The sequence below is a fragment of the Erigeron canadensis genome, chromosome 7 (genome assembly GCF_010389155.1).
Source record: "Erigeron canadensis isolate Cc75 chromosome 7, C_canadensis_v1, whole genome shotgun sequence".
Classification (NCBI taxonomy): Eukaryota; Viridiplantae; Streptophyta; class Magnoliopsida; order Asterales; family Asteraceae; genus Erigeron; species Erigeron canadensis.
Window position 1 is genome coordinate 27,585,149 of NC_057767.1, and position 21,072 is coordinate 27,606,220.

At 32.3% G+C, this 21,072-nt stretch overlaps 3 protein-coding genes across 3 annotated transcripts; all 3 read left to right on the forward strand.

The window, feature by feature from the left end:
* Window positions 1-451: 451 nt before the first annotated feature.
* LOC122609206 (ras-related protein RABA4d) lies at window positions 452-4,564 on the forward strand. The gene is made up of 2 exons (XM_043782263.1): window positions 452-687; window positions 3,969-4,564. Exons 1-2 carry the CDS (start codon window positions 452-454, stop codon window positions 4,396-4,398), a joined length of 666 nt encoding a protein of 221 aa, XP_043638198.1. The 3' UTR covers window positions 4,399-4,564.
* Window positions 4,565-8,863: 4,299 nt separating this feature from the next.
* On the forward strand, window positions 8,864-10,606 carry LOC122608192 (cytochrome P450 93A3-like). The gene is made up of 2 exons (XM_043781279.1): window positions 8,864-9,784; window positions 9,872-10,606. Exons 1-2 carry the CDS (start codon window positions 8,885-8,887, stop codon window positions 10,499-10,501), a joined length of 1,530 nt encoding a protein of 509 aa, XP_043637214.1. The 5' UTR covers window positions 8,864-8,884; the 3' UTR covers window positions 10,502-10,606.
* Window positions 10,607-11,681: 1,075 nt separating this feature from the next.
* On the forward strand, window positions 11,682-13,278 carry LOC122608602 (cytochrome P450 93A3-like). The gene is made up of 2 exons (XM_043781699.1): window positions 11,682-12,575; window positions 12,652-13,278. Exons 1-2 carry the CDS (start codon window positions 11,682-11,684, stop codon window positions 13,276-13,278), a joined length of 1,521 nt encoding a protein of 506 aa, XP_043637634.1.
* Window positions 13,279-21,072: the final 7,794 nt, after the last annotated feature.

Sequence of the window (21,072 nt, forward strand, 5' to 3'; positions counted from 1 at the left end):
AGCCAAAAATAATGACCTATTTGGTTTGGAATCCTAGATTTACCACTGCTCCTGATACGAACTAAGTTTTTCTTGATTCAAAATGAGTCGCACCCAAACTCGTAAGATAAAACTCCTTTGGAAAGTTATTTAAGTCGACTCGACTCGTGAATTGTTTTGGGTAAAAAAAAGTATGTATATATGATATTATTTCATATGAAATATTCCCAAAACAAATTAACAAGAATCGCGATGCCCATGCACTCACAAACCCTACATCTGAAACACATTCCTGATGATTGATTCGTCACATTCTTTTCAATTATTTAATCACATATACGTATATGAATTAGTGTATTAATATTTGAAGGGGAATTAAAGACTCTTTTGGATCACACTTTAGAAGGTTTCCACATGATCATATTTTGAAAGACAGAAAATCAGAATTTTTTTTATTTATTAGGGTTTGAGAATGTCGGATGGTAAATCTCAATATGGGGATTTCAATTCAAAGATTGATTATGTATTCAAGGTTGTATTGATAGGAGACTCGGCTGTTGGCAAATCTCAGCTCCTTGCGCGTTTCGCGAAAAATGAATTTAGTGTTGATTCAAAAGCCACCATTGGGGTTGAGTTTCAAACAAAGACTTTGGTTATTGATCAAAAGATGGTCAAGGCCCAGATTTGGGATACTGCTGGTCAAGAAAGGTTTGGACATTGCTTAATCATTAGATCGGAAAATTGCTTAATTATAAGTACTTTTGAATTGAAATGCATTATTGGTATAGATTTCTTTATCACTAGCAAATTGAAATGCAATTCATAGATGTTATGGTTATTAACATGAAATCCATTAGATTTTATGTGCATAATTGCATATACATGCATGGTTAAGTAGTAGTGTAGGTGTAGCTACATATTGTGATCGAAGGTGACTCTAGTTTAGGAAATTTTGTGTGATTTGAAGTTACTAATAATGGAGTGACGTTAGTAAATTTGGTTAGACGGATTGCGAATAGGATACGTACCGATCGGGTTGGATCAAGTGGTTGGAGCTCTTGCTTCTGGAGACAGAGGTCAAGGGTTCGATCCTCATGTCCGGCAGACTACATGTCCTTTTCTACCTTTGGTAGAACCTGCAGCCTTTCTACCTTAGGTAGAATAAGACTGTCTACGTCTCAACCTTCCCCACAAACCGTCGAAGACGATATTGGGACCCCTAACCCGTGGAAGACGAAGAAGACAAAGGGGTTACGCACTTACTAAGTTTTTTGGGTTGCTAATAGTATGCGTTTAGTTTTATTTCATTTTGAAAGGCAAAGACTACCCCACTACAACCGTCAAATATTTACACCAATTGCTTTGATGAGATTGAAACTCACAATCCTTAGGTTGCAAGAGCACATCCAATACCGTTAGGATATTAGGATGCGCTTAGCTGGGTAACTGGTCGATATTTTTTAAGAAAGATACCTGTTTGGTCTGCAATGAAAAACGTATTATTGTATCTTTTAGATTGAACGTTTAAATAATTTCTCATTTTAGTCAATATGTCTCCAAATAAACACATACATACGTATATGGTTTTTAATTTGTGCCAAAATTTAATCGTAAAATCGTTGTCCAAAATGCCACAAAAGCAAAAAGCAAATTGATTCAATGGGGAAACATTAGAAGTTTTTCAAAGGTTTAATTCATCTTGGCCTTAAAATGACACGAATGAGAACATTTAAAGGCTCAACAGCCTAGCTATGAAGATATAGAATAGCTAGTTGTTTCATTTGGGACAAAATAAAGAGATATTGATATCTTAGATAAATAATCCTTATGTTTATTAACTTGAGAGGATCCTCACCTTAGGTTTATTGTCAACTTCATGTTGATTTAGGCATTTAGACCTCTCAAATCAAGCTTAAAATGTGCTTAGAAGATGCAACATGCATGAATAGTCTAGTCAATCAGAGTTTAATATAATATTAAAAACTAGTATGAATTGTTTGTATTTGACTATTTCATCCATGGTATTATTCTGCAGTATGTAGTTATAAGGTATCCTAGATATGCAGTCACCTCATATTGATCATGAAGTTTTAAATCTATTCATCTCACTCATAAAAGTGAATAAAAAAATCTAGTTTTTGGAAAATGTTCATCTTGTAATCTTACTAATGATAGATTGGGAATAAGTTCTCTATAGGCCACCAAACTATATGGTCCCTCAAATCCCTGTAACTATCAGCATTTATTTGAAACCAATATGATAGTTTAATTTGGGGGTTGTGGGTTCGATTCTCACTATTCCCCCCTCACTTTGGAATTACCATTTACCCCCAAAAAATGATGGTTTAGTGTTCCTCTATACTATTGTCTTTTAAACCTTACTCATAAGCCATGTTTTGGGAGTTCTTCTTACCTGACTACATCATGTTTCGTGGTTAGACTGTCCAAATTTATTTTTATTTTTTCAAATGAAGATGAATAAGTATATACTTGAACTAGTATACCTCTAAAACAAACTTTGTCACTTAAAACTGTACAGAATTACTAAAATAATGTTTCAAAACTGCAAGTTTTGTGTACAATACATGTCAAAAAGTGTTGGCCGGGCTAAATGTGGTTGAGTTTAAACATCTTTTCCTAAATAATTAAGTTTCTATATACGATTTATTCAACAAAAATTGTGACAGAACTTATGTTATTTCACCTTTTGGGATAGTGTTCGATCCCTTTCTTTATTACTTCTACTACTTTCACTAGGAACAACGCAACAACGATACTCAATTCCACAGATACGTGGGGTATGGATGCACATGGAAAAGCATAACACAATTGACTCCTCCATTATTATTGAATTGGTAGCTTATAATATTTAGTTATCATGACGCACATGTGATTAAGGAGTAACAATTTGTCACATGTTAGAGAAGTCGATCTGAACACCTTATAAGTCATATTTTGCGGGCTACAATTACTTCAACTGTCATTCTAAGCTAATTGCGAATTTACTGGGTAAGGCAGTGAGTTTAGACTTGAGTTGGTACACAAGGCTTCTGATACTAGAATTAATCAATAGCTCTAGCTTAAATCTTAGTTTTTTTTTTGTTTTTAATGACTAAATCTTAGTTTTATATTGTTTCAAATAAGCTTTTTTGTTAATCCTGAAATAGGCCTTGATTTCTATGTAATTATATTTGGAAAATTTTATCGATCTGAAGTAAACATGCCTTTTGAATTTGATCTTGTAGCATCGCTCTCATTCAATAATGTACGTAGACTACCTTGGTTGAATGTGTCTTAATTGCTAAGAACATATGGGCAACTTGAGTAGGTCAATGATGGAATGGTAACCTAATCTGAGCTTACCTCATTAAGTTCTGTTCTTTCTTTTGATACTTCAAAATAAACCAATGAATCAATAATTTGATATAACTTGATGACTGTCTCCATTATAATGGGCTCATGTATAAAACTGTCAATCTATAGGTTGGAAATAGATGGGCTAACTAACGGGTCAAATGGGTAAATTCTTAGTATAGATAGAAACAGGTCGAGTTGGGCCAAAACACTTTCCAGTCCAATTATTGTTAATCAAATACCGAGTGTACGAGTCAGTTATAAAATAGTCTCAATAGTAATCTAATAGTTTGTAGTTTTTTTTTTTAACGGCTAATAGTTTATAGTTATATGATTTATGAGGTCTATTGCATCAAGAAAAACTCACTTTCTGTTACTTTTGACGGGTTTCGTTTCAGAAAAGGTTTGATGTTTTATACATTTAAAATTAAAATAGCAACATCACCGGAATTACCTGCCAAGGAAATAATAAAATTTTCCCCAATGTGTCAACCTATCACTATGATGACTTTGTTATGAAGAACATTATTATGATTGTTTACAACAGTTGCAGACTTTATCATTTAACTGGGTGCAACTGTATATACTATAATTAATCTCCATGTTATTGATGATGTTTAATCAATTCGTGTCAGATACCGAGCAGTAACAAGTGCATATTACAGAGGAGCAGTTGGTGCAATGTTAGTCTATGACATGACAAAACGCCAAACGTTTGATCATATGACTAGGTGGCTGGAAGAACTCAGGGGCCACGCTGATAAAAACATAGTGATTATGCTCATTGGAAACAAATGTGACTTGGCAAGTCTAAGAGCAGTACCAGTTGAAGATGCACAAGAGTTTGCAGAACGAGAAAATCTTTGCTTCATGGAAACATCGGCACTTGAGGCCACAAATGTTGAAAGCGCGTTTCTAACATCTTTGACGGAAATATATAGGATTATAAGTAAGAAATCTCTGAGTGCTGATGGAGATTATGGAAAATCGACATCTCTGAAAGGAACTGCTATACTTGTTCCTAACCAAGATGAAAACACTGGTGGAAAGAGTGGTTGCTGTTGAGGGTAATTCATATATGTATTTTTATGTTTTACACCTTAAATTAGCCTTCTAGTTATTAATTTTTTGAGATTATCATTCATCTAAGTCATTTTCCTGCATGCAATTAAGCTGAAAATTTTGTACAAAGGGAGTATATATATTTTTTCTAGAATGATTTGAGTAACCACATAGTGCTTAATTTGATAACATATGGTGTTACTATTCTTTTAGAATAAATTACACGAATTTTCTGTAGCTATGATTCCTCAAAATTTCATTATTCGTTCCTACTGTTTGCATTTGATTTCACTGATGATCCATTTTTTAACAAACATTAGGTTGGGTCCGTTAAATAGATCATGTGCCTAGCATATGAAGGCATATTGGTCTTATTATATATATACTAAAAAGCTATATGCTTTTACAAGTTTTCAATGCATATAAGGTACAACTGATTATTGCATCATAAAACAAAAAAAACCAACTTAAAAAATACTACCTTTTAAGCATCAGGTACCACTTCCAACTTATTTTTATTTCTCCCCCTCAAATTATATAAATCTTAAATTTTCCCCCTTGGCTTTATTAACTTTTAATTTTACCCTTAACTTATATAACCTTTTCAATTCACTCCCCCAATTTAGCCACTATCTTTTTTCAAGATTTATTTTCTAAAATTCTAAATATATATTTTTTAAGTTATCTTTTTTTAGTAAAACTTTGATATATATTTTGATTTTTTCTTTCTAAAAAATAGTTAAATCATTTGTTAGTAATGTCGTCGTTATCACCATCATCTTCGTCCAGTGTGTCATTATCAACGTTAGTATATTTCAACTACATTCTTATACATACATTTATAACTTGAAAAATACTAATATTTTACTAAAATAAAATGCTCCGTTATATATATATAAGCCGGAGGCATTTTTGTAAACAGTTTTTTATTTGTTATCGGAAACGGAATATATAAATTTTTATGTTCTCATGTTTTTATTAAATAACTTTCACATGGTTACGATTTTACTTTTTTCGTGTAGAAAGCATATCTCGCGGCAACACACGGGTACTATAACTAGTTATCTGCAATTTGATATAGCATTATTTGGATTTTATTTTATAAAAGTATGCAATGCAATACATGTTCTGTAAAACTATCTTTATTTAAAAATTACTTTTGTTTGGGAGGATTAAGGAGGATGGGAATTTCCATTGGTATCAGCTCTGAACCCACCCACAGGACCCGGTTTGTTGGTCCAGTTCAAACGGTTAGACTGTTTTAACCGTGAACCGCTCACCCGATTGGTTCAAGACCTGGTTCGGTTCTTAAAACTTGACTGACAGTTTTTATAATTTGAATCAAATTCAAACGATTCCTAGAGATGAGTCTCGTGGGCTTGTAAATGATGATACTTATGGGCTTAAACCAGGTGGGGCTGTGGGCAAATAATCAATTCTAGTTGTTCTTCATCTTCTAAAAATCTTAAAGCCCACTAATCCTACCAATTTCAATGCACAAGTGGATTATGGTTTATTTTCTAGTATAAACAAGATATGTGACCGGGGTTTCGTGACTTTCGTCCCAGAAAACATTACGCTATTTTTAAAAATGATCAAAAAAGAAAGAAAAAAAAACTCGAACACAAAAACATAACTACTTTAGAAAAGAGTTTATAATAAATATTACTTAGAAAAAAAATTAGTTAGAAATTGAAAAATAAAAAAAATAATCAAACAAAAATTATAAAACAAAAGAACTAACATTGCAAAAATGATAATAATTGTAAGTTAAAGTAAAAGCAATATAAAACAAAAGAACTAACATTGCAAAAATGGTAACAATTGTAAGTTAAAGTAAAAGCAAAAGTTTCTAATTATAAAACGTTGGTAACTAAAGTGTGATAAAAGAGCTAACATTGAAAAAATGTAAACATCAAATCCATATTGCTTTACATATCTTCAAATTATTTGAATGGGTTGACCCACCATCAAAATTATTTGAATGGGTTGACCCACCATCAAATGTATAAAAGAAACGAAATTACGAAAGAAGACAAATGCATTTTAGTGGATTGAATGATGTATGGAAAACTCTAATTAAATTTAAAAACCAAAAGTCTAAAAATCAGGCCGGCCAAAACTATAAAGCAGTCCACCACTCAGGCAGGCCAAAACTATAAAGCAGTCCACCAAAACTATAAAGCAGTCCACCACTGTAATTTGCACACTAATCGATATATACGAGAGAGGTACCCGTGCAATGCGACGGCGGGACGTGACGGGTGATGGTGGTGTTAACGGTGTAATTATTAATGTAAAGGTAGTTGATGTAAAAGGGTGGTATAGTTAATGAAAAACGTATGTTTTTACAGAGGGACACTGGTGGAATATGAGATATGTGGAAAGATTTTTGGTTTCATGTAAGGGTATTTTAGTCATATCAAATGCTTAAAGTTTAATAATAAAAAAAGAAGATTTGTTTTATTAGGTATTATATACTCGTATATATATATATAAGGTAAGGTTCATGTGAGAACTATTTATATATGAACATAGGTAATTATAAGTATAACTTGATAGTTCATGTGTAAAAAAATATGTTCACATACACCATTCAAATGAAGCTCTCATAGTTCTTCCAATTCATATGGTTCTCACATAAACTTTTTCATATATATATATATATATATAGGGGTGAGATATTTTGAGACCACCTCTTATTTTAGGACCAACTAGGACCATTGATTTTTGTACACCATCATCATCTACTACGATATACAAGATTTTTTTGTAAAAACACTAAGACTTTCCAGCGACGGGCCCACAGAAAAATCATGTGTAAGTTAACTTACACAAGTTACGAAAATCAATGGTCTTTTTTTGGACTTTTTTTAGTTGGTCTCAAATATATATATATATTTATAATTACAAAAAAAATTTTATTCGTTCCATTTTGACTGGATATATTAGTACTCCCCTTATTTACTATGGATGAGATATGCCTTATTTGTCGCATGGTGTGTTTAGATTCTTTAAGGAACATGCGATACATTGTAGAGAGCTATTGGGTTACACAATTTGGTTATAGAGATGTTCTTTTTGACATTTTTAAGTATGTTAGAAATTTCGCTATAAAATAAGCGTATGTAAATATTTTAATGGATCTGTTGGAGGGAAGGTCAACTTGGTGTAGTTTGTTGCATGTTTACCTTCTATCTTTACGTAAAACGTTTATTATAAAAATTGTTCAAGTGTGTGATTTGATTATTTCTACTTTAAGAGTTTATTCAAAATATTTTAAATTTGTGTGGCATTTAAAGTGAAAGAATATCAAAATCCAGGAATATTATTATTATAGATTCTTTATAAAGATTATTATTACAGATAATTATATATATGAATAATAACAAAAATTAATTTCACTAAGGAGCTGAAATAGATATATAGAAAAAATTATATCTCGAGAGAAAAAGATACACAAAAATAAGGTATTCGGATTATGAAACCCTAATCGAACTATAACAACGTATATATACTCCTTAAGTATGACGGATCTTCAAATATAACCTTCATATTCCATATAATGCATAACTCGTCCAATTATTTTTTATTATTCTCAACATCAGCTAAAATGAACTTTCAAGAATAGCACAAATGACTCCTCAACTTATTTCTGCAAATAAACTAAAAATATATGAGAAGATAATTTTGTAAACTTAACACGAAGGATTATTAATTAGTCCAACTTCATTAATCATCCGATAGTTCCATTCTGACTGAAAATGTCTAATAGTTTTAGAAATGAAATAAAGAACACACGAACAATGTCTACTTTGCTCCACTAACCACATTTGTAGACTTGTGAGTAAAGTAAGCTTAAATGACAATATCATTAAATGTGATTTGTTATTCTAATCTAAAAACATGTGTTTCAAATTACATTCCAGTTCATCATATAAAGATAGACGCTATTCAAATTATGTTATGTACATTGTTTAATCAGCGTTACATGTGATTTAAAAGAAAAACACACAGAACATGTACAAAACATACAGGATATGTAAAGTCGAACTCATGATCTGGACTAAAACCAGAAATGACTTCAACCAATTGATTTACCCTTTGTTGTCTACTTTATGGGTTAAAATGAGCCATTGCACCATTTCATTTAATAAGGTGTCAAGTTTGACTCTAACAGAGTAACAGTGTATGAAGTACAAAAGGTCTAATTTGTTCCACTAATTAAACTCACGGTTAATTAGTAACTTGGAGTTAGGATGGAAATGATACAAAGGTTGTCAAGGGTTGGTTGTATTCTTAGGTCTTTAATACGGGTTCTAAGATACTTTACCGATATCAAGAAAAAAAAACCTTACGTTTAGCTGTCTAATTAAGTGAGGTACACAATACGATTAGATGTACGTAATTCAATTCGTTCTCTATATAAAGTTGGCGCATTTGTTCTTGATTACATGCATCGTTTCCTTTAAAGATATCCTAAAGAACCATGGTTGATCTATACATGATCTGCTTCACCCTATTTCTCATATGCTACACTATAATCTCAAGATTGCACAAATCTTCATCTCGAAACACATTTCATCTTCCACCGATGCCCTTTAGGATTCCCATTATCGGACATCTCCATCTCCTTACTTCGATCCCTCATCAGGATCTTCAAAAGCTTTCCATTCAACATGGGCCAATTTTTCGCCTTTTTCTAGGGTCGACACCTTGGGTTGTTGTTTCCTCACCAGAAGCAGCAAAAGATATCTTAAAAACAAACGATAGTTTGTTTTTAGATCGTCCTTATAATTCTGTTATTGATTACTTTACCTATGGAAGCAAAGGCTTTGTCTTTGCTAATCATGGACCCTACTGGAAATTCTTTAAGAAAATTACAATGTCAAAACTCCTCAGTTCTACAACACTAGACCATCTCCTTCCAATGAGACGCGATGAAATTACTTGTTTTATAAAATATTTATACAAAAAATCAAAAGATGGGAAGTCAGTGAAAGTTGAAGAGGACCTCATGAAGTTGACAAGTAATGTTATATCAAGAATGTTTATGAACAAGAGGTATCCGTTAGAAGATGACAAATCAGGTGATTTACCAAAGGTTATTGGTGAAATCGGTGAGATTATAGGTAAGTTTAACTTTTCGGATCATATATGGTTCTGTAAGCATCTAGACTTGCAAGGATATGGAAAAGCTTCAAAGGATATTAAGAGAAGATTCGATATCCTGGTCGATAGGATATTGAAGGAGCATGAAGACGCACGCCAGAATAAAAAGGACAACAATGGAGAAATGAAAGACATGCTCAACATTTTACTAGATATCTCAGAAGATGACACCATGGAAGTTAAGTTGAGCAGAGAGAACATTAGAGTCTACATTATGGTACACTAAGCACAAAGTTTTGTTATTATTTGAGTCCATCTATATTTTCGTAAAAATAATTTTTCTAGTACTATATTTCTTTTACAGGATATACTTTCGGCAGGAATAGATACTACAGCCCTAACAATAGAATGGGCTTTGGCAGAACTCATTAACCATCCAAACATAATAAAAAAGGCAGTAGAAGAAATCGACCAAGTTGTTGGACAAAACAGACTTGTTCAAGAATCGGACATACCAAACCTTCCTTACCTCCAATCAATCGTTAAGGAATCCCTAAGGTTGCACCCTACATTACCAATGATTTTAAAATCCTCGACACAAGATTGCACCATTGCAGGCTATCATATTCCTGCAAAAACAAACATTTTTATCAACGTTTGGAGCATTGGAAGAGATGAAACCCACTGGGAAAGCCCACTTGAATTCAGGCCAGAAAGATTTGAAGAAACTCAGATAGATGTTAGAGGACGTCACTATCAACTTCTACCGTTTGGGAGTGGGAGGAGGATGTGTCCAGGTATTTCACTAGGTTTGTTGATGGTACATACAATTCTTGGTTCTATGATTCAGTGCTTTGATTGGAGGGCCGAAAAAGATGGAAATCTCACTAATACTGTTGATATGGAAGAATGTCCTGGGATAACAATTCCTAGAGCTAACCCTTTGGTTTGTATTCCCGTCGCTCGCCTTGATCCCATCCCATTATCCAACTAATTTATATATTTCATATATACATGAGTTATGAACTACTCCAAACTAAATATTTCATGAAACATATGTGTAACCTCGACTTTTACTATCATCCGACAGATACTTTCGTACGTGTATTATTATTATTATTATTATTATTATTATTATTATTATTATTATTATTATTATTATTATTATTATTATTATTATTATTATTATTATATGCAGTTATAAGAAGATATAAATTATTGAGATGATGTGTAACACCCCAAATTATCACAAAATAAATTTATTAGAGCTGGAACAACCCAATGCCTTTACCATTTTTATTTTGTTTGGAACAAAATAATATATGTTAGATCAATTGGTAACTTGCTACTGTGCAAGGAGTTTTGCTTGTGTGTGAACGGCGGTTCTATTCCTTCTCCTCACAATTTTTACGTCTATTTATTCATGATCTTTATTTCCTTTTCTTTTTTAAGTGTTTTCCTTGCGGGCTTGCTCCTTCAATTATTGTATCTAAGTTACGTTGTATATCTCGCAACCATTTAAAAGTGATAAAGTCACATTTATCTAAGTTGTATATTCTTAAATACAACCATAAATTTGTTGATAAATATATAGTTATATATGCGTTAACACATAAATTAAATGTTTAACAAATAATGTATTATGCATTACATAAATGAATAAACCCAAACTCATCGTTTAGTTGAGTACTTGTAGAATGATTCATTTACTTAAATACATATTGGATGCATACTTTTATACTAGATCAAATGTACGAGGCTTCCTTGTACAAAAAACTATATCAAATGATTTTGGCCCCTTCAAATTACTTGTTCAAGTTCCGCCACTTTATTATTCATCTCCAGACTCCAAAGTTAAAAAAATATGTTAATATGAATATGATGTGTTTAAGGCAAATGGCAGAGAACAGAACCATCATTTAGCTTTGATACTCATACATTATCAGGTCGAAAGCTCCAAACAGATGAGGGAAATACTAAACTACAATTATTAGCACATCATGACTTGGTCATTACTACATAACTATCACTAGCTTGTTGTTGCCGGCTGGAATCTTTGCTTAAACAATAATAATATCAATTCCACATGCCATATTTTATTCATCAAAACTTGGAATGAGACACTTTAATTTATATAAATTTGAGCATATTTCTGTTGTTTAGGCACACTAACTATGGCTGATTTCCAGGGATATTTGTTCCTAATTATCTTATGGCTGATTTCCACTATCTTCATTCGGGTGATATTCAAATCTACTCGTTCTAAACATAATCTTCCACCCAGCCCTTTTGCCCTTCCTGTTATTGGACATCTCCATCTCCTTGCTCCGATACCTCACCAAGCTTTTCACAAGATTTCTCTCCGATATGGTGGAGTTTTTCGTGTCATTCTGGGTTCTGTACCTTGTGTTGTTGCTTGTTCACCAGAAATGGCAAAAGAATTCCTTAAAACATATGAAAATGCCTATTTAGATAGGCCCCAAAACTCAGCTGTAGCGTATCTAACTTATGGATCAAAAGACTTTTCTTTTGCTCCATACGGATCCTATTGGAAGTTTATGAAGAAAATAGTCATGTCACAGCTCTTAAATGGTACAACACTTGACCTACTCCTTCCAGTTAGGCACAATGAAATTAATCGTTTTATGAAATCCTTATCTCAAAAGGCCAAAGTTGGGAAAGCAGTTGATCTTGATGGGGAGCTTGTGAAGATGTCAAACAATGTGATATCAAGAATGCTTATGAGTGAAAGGTGTTCAGAGAATGAGGATGATGCAGGGGAAATGAAGAAATTGGTTACAGAAATAGCTGAGATTACAGGTAAATTTAACCTATCGGACTACATCTGGATCTTTAAGAATCTAGATGTGCAGGGCTTTGGAAAAAGATTGAAGGATATTCGTAGAAGATTTGATGAATTGATTGAGAGGATCATGAAAGAACATGAAGATGCAAGAAAGCAGAATTCAGGTGTAACGAAGGACTTGCTCCACATTTTACTCGATGTTGCGGAAGATGAGAGCATGGAAATTAAGTTGACTAGAGAAAACATTAAAGCCTTCATTCTGGTAACATTTTTAGATCATATCACGGTATTTTGGGGTCTCTATGATAACATACTAACTTATCAATTTGTAATTTCAGGATATATTTGCAGCAGGAACAGATACTTCTGCAATTACAATAGAATGGGCTTTATCAGAACTCATCAATCATCCAAACATAATGAAAAGAGCAAGAGAAGAAATTGATGAGGTTGTTGGGAAAACCAGACTTTTGCAAGAGTCGGACATACCAAACCTTCCCTACCTCCAAGCAATTGTCAAGGAAACATTGCGGCTCCATTCCACGGGCCCAATGATTGTAAGGCAATCAACAGAAGACTGCACAGTCGGAGGTTACCATATTCCAGCAAACACTACAATTTTTGTTAATATTTGGGCTCTCGGTAGAGACCCAAAACATTGGGAAAACCCCCTTGAATTTAGGCCTGAAAGATTCGAACAGAACAACTTGGATGTTAGGGGACAACACTTTCACATGATACCATTTGGGAGTGGGAGGAGGATGTGTCCTGGGACGACACTAGCATTGCAGGTGATACAAACAACGGTTGGTGCCATGATTCAGTGCTTTGACTGGAAGGCCGGGAAAGATGGGAATCTCACTAGCGTTGATATGGAAGAAGGAGTTGGCATCACACTTCCTAGAAAAAACCCTTTGGTTTGTATTCCTGTTGCCCGACTAGATCCAATCCCATTTTCGGTGTAACGTGTCATAGATCAAACTCCATTCACATTAATTAGTTTTCATATTGATAGGGTTTAGCTTCCATTGTTTATGTAATGAAAAATGATTGATGTGTCTAAAATGTTAAGCCTAAAGACTAAAGTTGTACCTAAAAAGATGATGTTAACACATGGCATAATCAATTACATAGACATATTTTTTAGACCTGTAAAATTGGCACATCTATCATTACTCATATGTAATTTTCACATGATTTGTACCACTTTTCATAAATCTAAACTGGACTCAGGAAAAAACAAGTAATCATGACAGATTGATCACAAAGCGACACAGACAGTTTGCACATTGATGTTTTTAGTGAACCACACGTAAGGATAGCAATGGCTATAAACAAGTAAATGACTAAGCTGCACTCTAATTGTGTATTAATTAAACAGTTAACCGTAAGCATAGCAAAGTATATGACTAAATCAATTAGACTTAAATGCACTCTAATTGTATTTTGATTCAACAGTTTACGTAGATATTTCTTGTCTGTCCCACTATTGTTAACTTTGGCCCATATGATACTTTTCGAAAGATTACTTTTGTAATATAATATAAGATGGGGGAAGGGAATATGGGGCTGTTAGGCACCCAAGTTGGGTAAAAAATCTCTCACATATCTTTTTTTAAAAGGTAAAAATCATGGGGGGCCATGTATTTATTTAAAATATTAAAATATTAGTATGTGAGGGGTTTTTCACCCAAGTTGGATGCATAACAGTCTCATACTCACTTTTCCCATATAAGATTATGAGTAACACTGTAAAACAGAACACGTAGTATTTAGTTGTTCCTTTTTTTATTATTTTTTAACAACGGTAAAAATCTAACAAGTAACTGTTGGAAAAAGTGTCTTTTCATCAAGTTTGCACATTGATAAAAGTATATGATCGAATTACATACATTAGTAATTTTTTGGTGGGTTTTTACTTTGTAGACTATGGCCTGGGCTTAGATGTCCAAATATTGTTAAAGATAAATAAGATGTCAAATCTAAAAGTTGTTTTGGTGCAAAAAATTGAAAGTGAAAGTAACTTCCCCACATTCCTCTATTTTCTCACCTTCAACTATTTTGATTTCCATGAAAGATCTGCAGCCTTCTCTTTTTTTTTTCTAAATTTTTTTAATAACATTGTCTACTAGTATAAAAACCCTAAACTAAATGAAATTCGGTTTCTTCAGGCCAAACAGATTTTTTCAGGGTTTTAGCCCGACCCGGACAGAACCCTAAAAACTAGAATTTAGGTGACCCGAAGCGCGGGCCATAGGGCTATGGAGTAGGCTGAAAACGGTTTCGGATTTTCGGTCTATATGCTCATGGCTACTCTGAACCAATGCACGCCACCTACGGACAATAATGCATCCTGAAAAATCCGGGCCCAGGGCATGTCAAGACATTTTGGATTCCAAACTCATCCCCGTTTCTGGTTCAGGCAAGTATATAATCAACCAATGTCATGATGGTTATTGCGGCCAACTAACTTTTGAACCATTAATTCACGATCAGAGGTGGCTCAACAGTAGTACGAGACTAGGCGATTGTTTTAGGCCTCCAAATTTTTAAGGCCTCAATATTCTGTATATTAGACTTAATGTTTGGATTTAGGACTAAGTATCATTATACAATTTACATTGCAGTAACGCCTTTTTAGTTTTTGTATCAACATCTACATCTTTTTTATTACTAGTAGTTGAATAACAAAAGTCGAGCTACTTTTTTTGTTACTTTAATTTATATCGTAATGGATTAGGCCTCCAAAATTGATTTCGTTTGAGGCCTCTACAAACCTTGAACCGTCACTGTTCACGATATAAGTCACCCGAGCGTTGCCTGGGAGACATTATTTATTATGTTTCGTACCATGTAAAATTTATGACATATTTTCAGAAACATTATATAGTTCGGAAAACCGAGTTGACATTGATCTTATAATGAAAAAGCTATTATAGATAGAAATTTGACAATATAATTTCAAATTTCATATTATCATCTTTCGTTACAATCACATAAAAAGTTCAATTTTCAGAAATGGCCCCAATAGCAGCATTGTGAAGAAAACTTCAGATGTGGCAATTGTTGCGCTCTCTGCCATAGCCGCGGCATCTGTTCAAGCCATGACTCCATCACCTTCTTCTGATGTCGGGGTAGCCTTTTTTGTCCCGTTTTCAGAAGCTATGATCGGGTGGTCTATAATTTTGTCTTTCGTTGCTCTCTTCCGGAACTGATTTTATCTTGAAGATCTAATAAGTTAATATTTTTGAACATTTCTGTACAATATATCTTTGATCTCTATTCTACTGATTCTTTTGTAGTAGCTCTCTTTTTAACTTTTGGCTCTTGATATCATGTGTTATTTGGTTAAATTTATTGTAATTTCAAGTTGGAGTCCTTAAGTCATGAAATGATAAAGGTTTTGTATCATTATCATGATATGGAAATTTAAGGCTCTTATGGCAATTCAGTTAAAGGGGTAATTGACTCATTTGATTGTTTGAATGTGATTTAGAATGGTTCAACGAAAAGTCCTTCCTATGTTATAATGTGTCTATTTATCCATTTGTGTTTGGTTTTAAAGCTTTGAACTTTGAAATGATTTATGTTTGATAGTTGTTTTATGAATCAAAATGATGGTTATTGTTGTCTGGACAAAATATGCGGCCCATATATGAAGTGTTGAAACTTCTCACTGAATCTGGTAAAAAAAAGTGGCACATCCTTATGTGATGCGGTATATATTTATTAAAAGAAAATATTTGGGCAAGTCGAGTTTGGTCCTTTCATAATATAATATAATACAATTGTTTTGTTTTGTTAGGTTACAAAATTAACCCGAAAATTTTCTATTGTCATAAGATTCTTATGATAAGAAATCAAAGAAAAAACCTAAGAGACAAAACTATGCAGGTCAAAGGCTGAGTCAAGAGGAGATCAGGTGGGAGCTCAGTTTCCCTAAACTAGCCCAAAAATTCACTAAAACTTTTAGCCCATTACATATTATCAGATATAAACTCTCTGTCTCCCTTTACTATAATTCTTTTCACTTTTACATATTGAATAGATATTAACAATTGGGAGGAGTTTTAACTTCAGTTATTTTGTTGTTTGTTTTGTAAGTATTGAATTTTATATAGATCAATAACATAGAAAGCTATTAGTAAATTTTTATATTTTCAATTAGCTTATTACCGTAAGTCCGTAATGGCATATAGGATTACTAGACCTAATACTCGTACAATGTATGATAACTGTATAAATTATATCATAAAGATATCCAAATATGTCACATACATGATTCCTGAATATAAAATAAATTGTGTTAAAGTAAATCGATAATCGAAACTAAATTATAATAAACAATAATGATAAAATATAATATATGTTTAGTTTGAGTTTTGGATTTACCTTAAATTTATATAATTACATCAAAATCGAAATTTGTAAGCATAGTGGATGACGACAAATAGCTTATTAAGAAAATTGAGTTGAATAGTTAAGAAAGAAAAAGGAGACAAGTTTATTACAAAGAAAATGATCAATCAAATAAGGTTATAATGTGTTTTGTATCTATAAACCAAGAGTTAAGTTTAATTCTAAGTCTAATAAGGAAATTGAATCATATCTATATACAATTAAAAAGGCTAATTTAATTAAAAAAAATTTATAACAGGACACGTGTTGATCAAGGATTACGCTACTAACATCTCAATCCTGTTTTAGTTATTGGTAGATGAGATGATTTGATCATGTTGATTATTATTATTATTATTATTATTATTATTATTATTATGAGTTTGATCATTTTCCCAAGGGGAATAATATCTTCATAATATTTTAATAAACTAGCACGATACCCGCACAATGCAGTGGTATTCGTGGCGACGACGGTGTGGTGGTGAGGACGAGATTGCAATGAAATGTAGTTCCGCTCCAAAATATATATATATATATATATATCTTGTGTTCACCACTTGGGTTTAACAAAATATTTTATTTTATACTAGCTAATCAACCCGGCTGACTACCCGAGATTGACTAGAAAAATATACTCAAACATTTTGTGTGTGTCCAACAAAACACATACATCTTAATAGCATTGGGTTTAACAAAATATTTTATTTTATACTAGCTAATCAACCCGGGTGACTACTCGAGATTGACTAACAAAATATACTCAAACATCTTGTGTGTGTCCAACAAAACACATGCACCTTAATAGCAACATACAGATCTATTGTTGCTTTTTTTTTTCTTTCTGATTCCAAAAAATCAATTAAACCAAAAAATTAGGTTTTTTTTGTCTTTTCATTGAACTGAACTCACAAAAAAAATTAACAATAATTATAAACCAAAAAATTAATTAAATTCCGGGAAATCATACCTTAAACCTAATTCATCCACAAATTTAAATTATATGATATAGATACAAAGACGTACATATTCACATTGAACCTGCAATTCAACTTCCGACCAGTGTTGGGCTTCTTTGACCTTTGATAGCCACAGATCCTAATCCGTATAGTGTGTGAAAAAATACCCTCGATTCCGTGTACAACATCGATGCAAATGAAGAAGGATTCAAAATTAATATTTTATCTTCATAAAAATGATTGTTTGATTCATATTCATAGGAAGGAAACAGTCTTAAAAGAAACAAAGAAGAAATAAGAAAAAGAAAGAAGACCGTAAGTGAAAATTTTTTGGTGGGGTTCTTTGGAAAGACAGGGAATAGCTGCCACGTGGCAAAATGGTGAAGTATATTTTTTTTGGGATTATGTTTTATTAGTAAAGAAGATTTTGTTGGTAAATGACAAATAAAGGCATATATATATATATATATATAGTATATGCATATGTATAAGTGTATAACTCTTATGTTAAAGTTGCATAACTATCCATACCGACCATACTCCTTATAAAAAAAACTCAAAAGTCACCTAATCTCCCTCTCTAATTTCTCAATAGTCATCCGATCGGACTAAATTACCCTTTTTATTTATTTACTAATCTAAATTCTACATCTAATATATCTATAATATCTTTAATAAAAGATATATAACGTAGATTCTTCAACCCTCAAATTAACTACACTATCTCATTTTAAATAAATTTATTTTTAAATTCAACCCCACTTTTTTCTGCTTTCACCGTCACCATCACTGCCGTTGCATCACGCACATTTGTTTAATATATAATCATATATCAACATGATATAACACATGTAATAGAAATGGTCATAAATGTACGTAAAAAATAAATAGTTATTAAAGAAAAATATTATAAGAAAGAAATTTTAAATTTGCGATTATATCAAATTAGCCAAGGTTTTTTGGATTTTCACAAAATAACCAACAAAATCGCAATAAACTGACAAAATCGCAATGAGATCTTCAAAATCGCAACGAAAACTTCAAAATCGCAACGAGATTCTAAGAATCGCAATGTGATTTTGATGATTTCTATGCGATTCTGATAATCTCGTAGAGATTCTGCAGAAGAATCTCAAAGAGATTCTGCAGGATCTCATAGAGATTTTGCAGAAGAATCGATTCTCAAGATCTCGTTGCGATTCTTCATAATCTCATTGCGATTCCGTTAATCTTATTGCGATTTTGAAGATCTCATTGCGATTTTGTCAGTTTATTGCGATTTTGGTGGCTATTTTGTGAAAATCCAAAAAAACTTAGCTAACTTGATATAATCGCAATGAAATTTGGCTAATGATGCGATTTTCTCTACAACTAATTAACATGTGCCCCATCAAAAATTATTAATTTTAATTACACCAAAATGTACAGTAGTGTCTTTTAGTACAAGAACGCATAAAAACGCTTGATGTACAAAATTAAAAGCATTGGTCAATATATTTTAAATAAAAACGAAACTAAACATTCCTAGTCTGATTTTATTAGTAGTCGGGGCTATAGTAGTGACTATACATAAGACTATTAAGGTGAAAAGACAAGATGTGTTCCGATGAAATGCTATTGATTTTAGGAGGACTATAACGAGGGGGATGACAATTTGCGTGAACTAGCGGACCGATCACTAAGTGGGGATGCTCCCTCCAGCATGAGCGAACCTTTTCGAAAGTGGTTAGGAATGGGCGCCCCTCATCTCCCAGCCCGGATCCAACAAAGTTCTATTGATCATGTCCCCTTCCCAACATTTGGAACTTGTCTTGGGGCGTCTTTGGCTTTACGAGAGAAAGCTCTCACGACCAAATTAAATGCGACCAAACAAAACTTTTATTACTACAAAATATTAATACTCGTTTTGCATTTTACTTCATTAATGATTAACTCATACCAAAAACCTACTAACCGTTAAAGTATATAAACAAATTAAGTTCTATTTTATTGTACCATTTGTTTCCTCACCGTTAATTTCAAACCATTGAAATTACCTTTAATTAGCAATTTAATCAAAAAACATTAATTTTCTAATCATAGTTGGAATACTATATGAAAAGTATGAAGTAAACTAAAACTTTATTGTCAACGAAGGAATCAACGAATTTACTAACCAAACCTTGTCTGATTTATATATATCTACTATCCAAACTACTTTATAAAGTATTTATTCTCTCGCATTTTTTAAAAAATAAACTTGATCTACCCAAAAATCTCAACCACTCATTATCTTTCATTCATCTAATTCATTTAAAATTTTTTATCTCAAAAACCGTATCTCGATAAATTATATGGGTGTTCTTAAAATCTTTCATTAGAGATGTCATTCGACGAATTTTTAAATTCGAGGGCGGAGCCCATCAGGTGGATCACCTTATCACCGATCACTAGGGCTGTAAACGGTTCGGTTCAGTTAGCTAGAAATTTTGAACCATTTTTCCGGTTTAGGGTCGGTTCGGTTAGTTAGAAATTTTGAACCGTTAATTACGGTTACCCGAAAATTGGTTACCCAAAAAAGTCGGTTACTTTCGGTTTTATTTTCAGTTAACCATTTATTAAAGTTATGATAATATAAAGTTTAAGTTTTCAATTATAATAGTCAATTTACAGTGTATTAATTATATAACTTTTCTATGTATTATAGTTATTTAACTACATAAATATTTTGTTTTATAAATAAATATACGTTACATCTAATTGTTAATTACTTTTTTCTAATGTTATATTTAGAATATCATGAATTATTACTTAAAATGTTTTATATATGATATTATTAATATTTTTGATAAATATTTTATACAAAACTTAACAACTTTTTTTAAAAGGAGTATATATATAGGAAAATTACTTAGATTATCCAAAATTTATCATAGATTTTGAACGAAAGTTAGTAAAATTGTTAATATTTTAGGCAATAAGTTATACAAAAATTTAGCTAAATAAATATGTAAATGATGTATTCATGCAATACATATATATGTAAATATACATATATATGATTATATGTAGGTATATATCAAAATTCTGTTCAGTTTGGTTAACCGCGGGTAATGAATACTGAAAATCGTAACCGAACCGTTACACATCGATTTTTTTATTTTCGGGTTTCGATTTTTTTAATTTCGGGTTTCGATTTTTTCCGGGTTCGGATCAGCTTTTCGGTTTTCCGGTTCGTTTCTTACACCATTCCCTATGGTCGATCACCTTCTATGACCTATCACCCCACCATCTCACCGTTGCACCGCGCGGACGTTTGGCTAATATTATAAAACAAATCTCATTTTTAACTTTCAATTTTCAACATTGAATATTAAGTTTGATCAATTCAAAACCACAGTACATCAATAATCACCATCGCTA

Excerpts from the sequence above, each read along its gene's own strand:
- LOC122609206 (XM_043782263.1), top strand. The coding sequence starts at position 452 with ATGTCGGATGGTAAATCTCAATATGGGGATTTCAATTCAAAGATTGAT. Across the intron at positions 688-3,968 it reads GATACTGCTGGTCAAGAAAG|ATACCGAGCAGTAACAAGTG; the intron begins GTTTGGACATTG and ends AATTCGTGTCAG.
- LOC122608192 (XM_043781279.1), top strand. The coding sequence starts at position 8,885 with ATGGTTGATCTATACATGATCTGCTTCACCCTATTTCTCATATGCTAC. Across the intron at positions 9,785-9,871 it reads ACATTAGAGTCTACATTATG|GATATACTTTCGGCAGGAAT; the intron begins GTACACTAAGCA and ends TTTCTTTTACAG.
- LOC122608602 (XM_043781699.1), top strand. The coding sequence starts at position 11,682 with ATGGCTGATTTCCAGGGATATTTGTTCCTAATTATCTTATGGCTGATT. Across the intron at positions 12,576-12,651 it reads ACATTAAAGCCTTCATTCTG|GATATATTTGCAGCAGGAAC; the intron begins GTAACATTTTTA and ends TTGTAATTTCAG.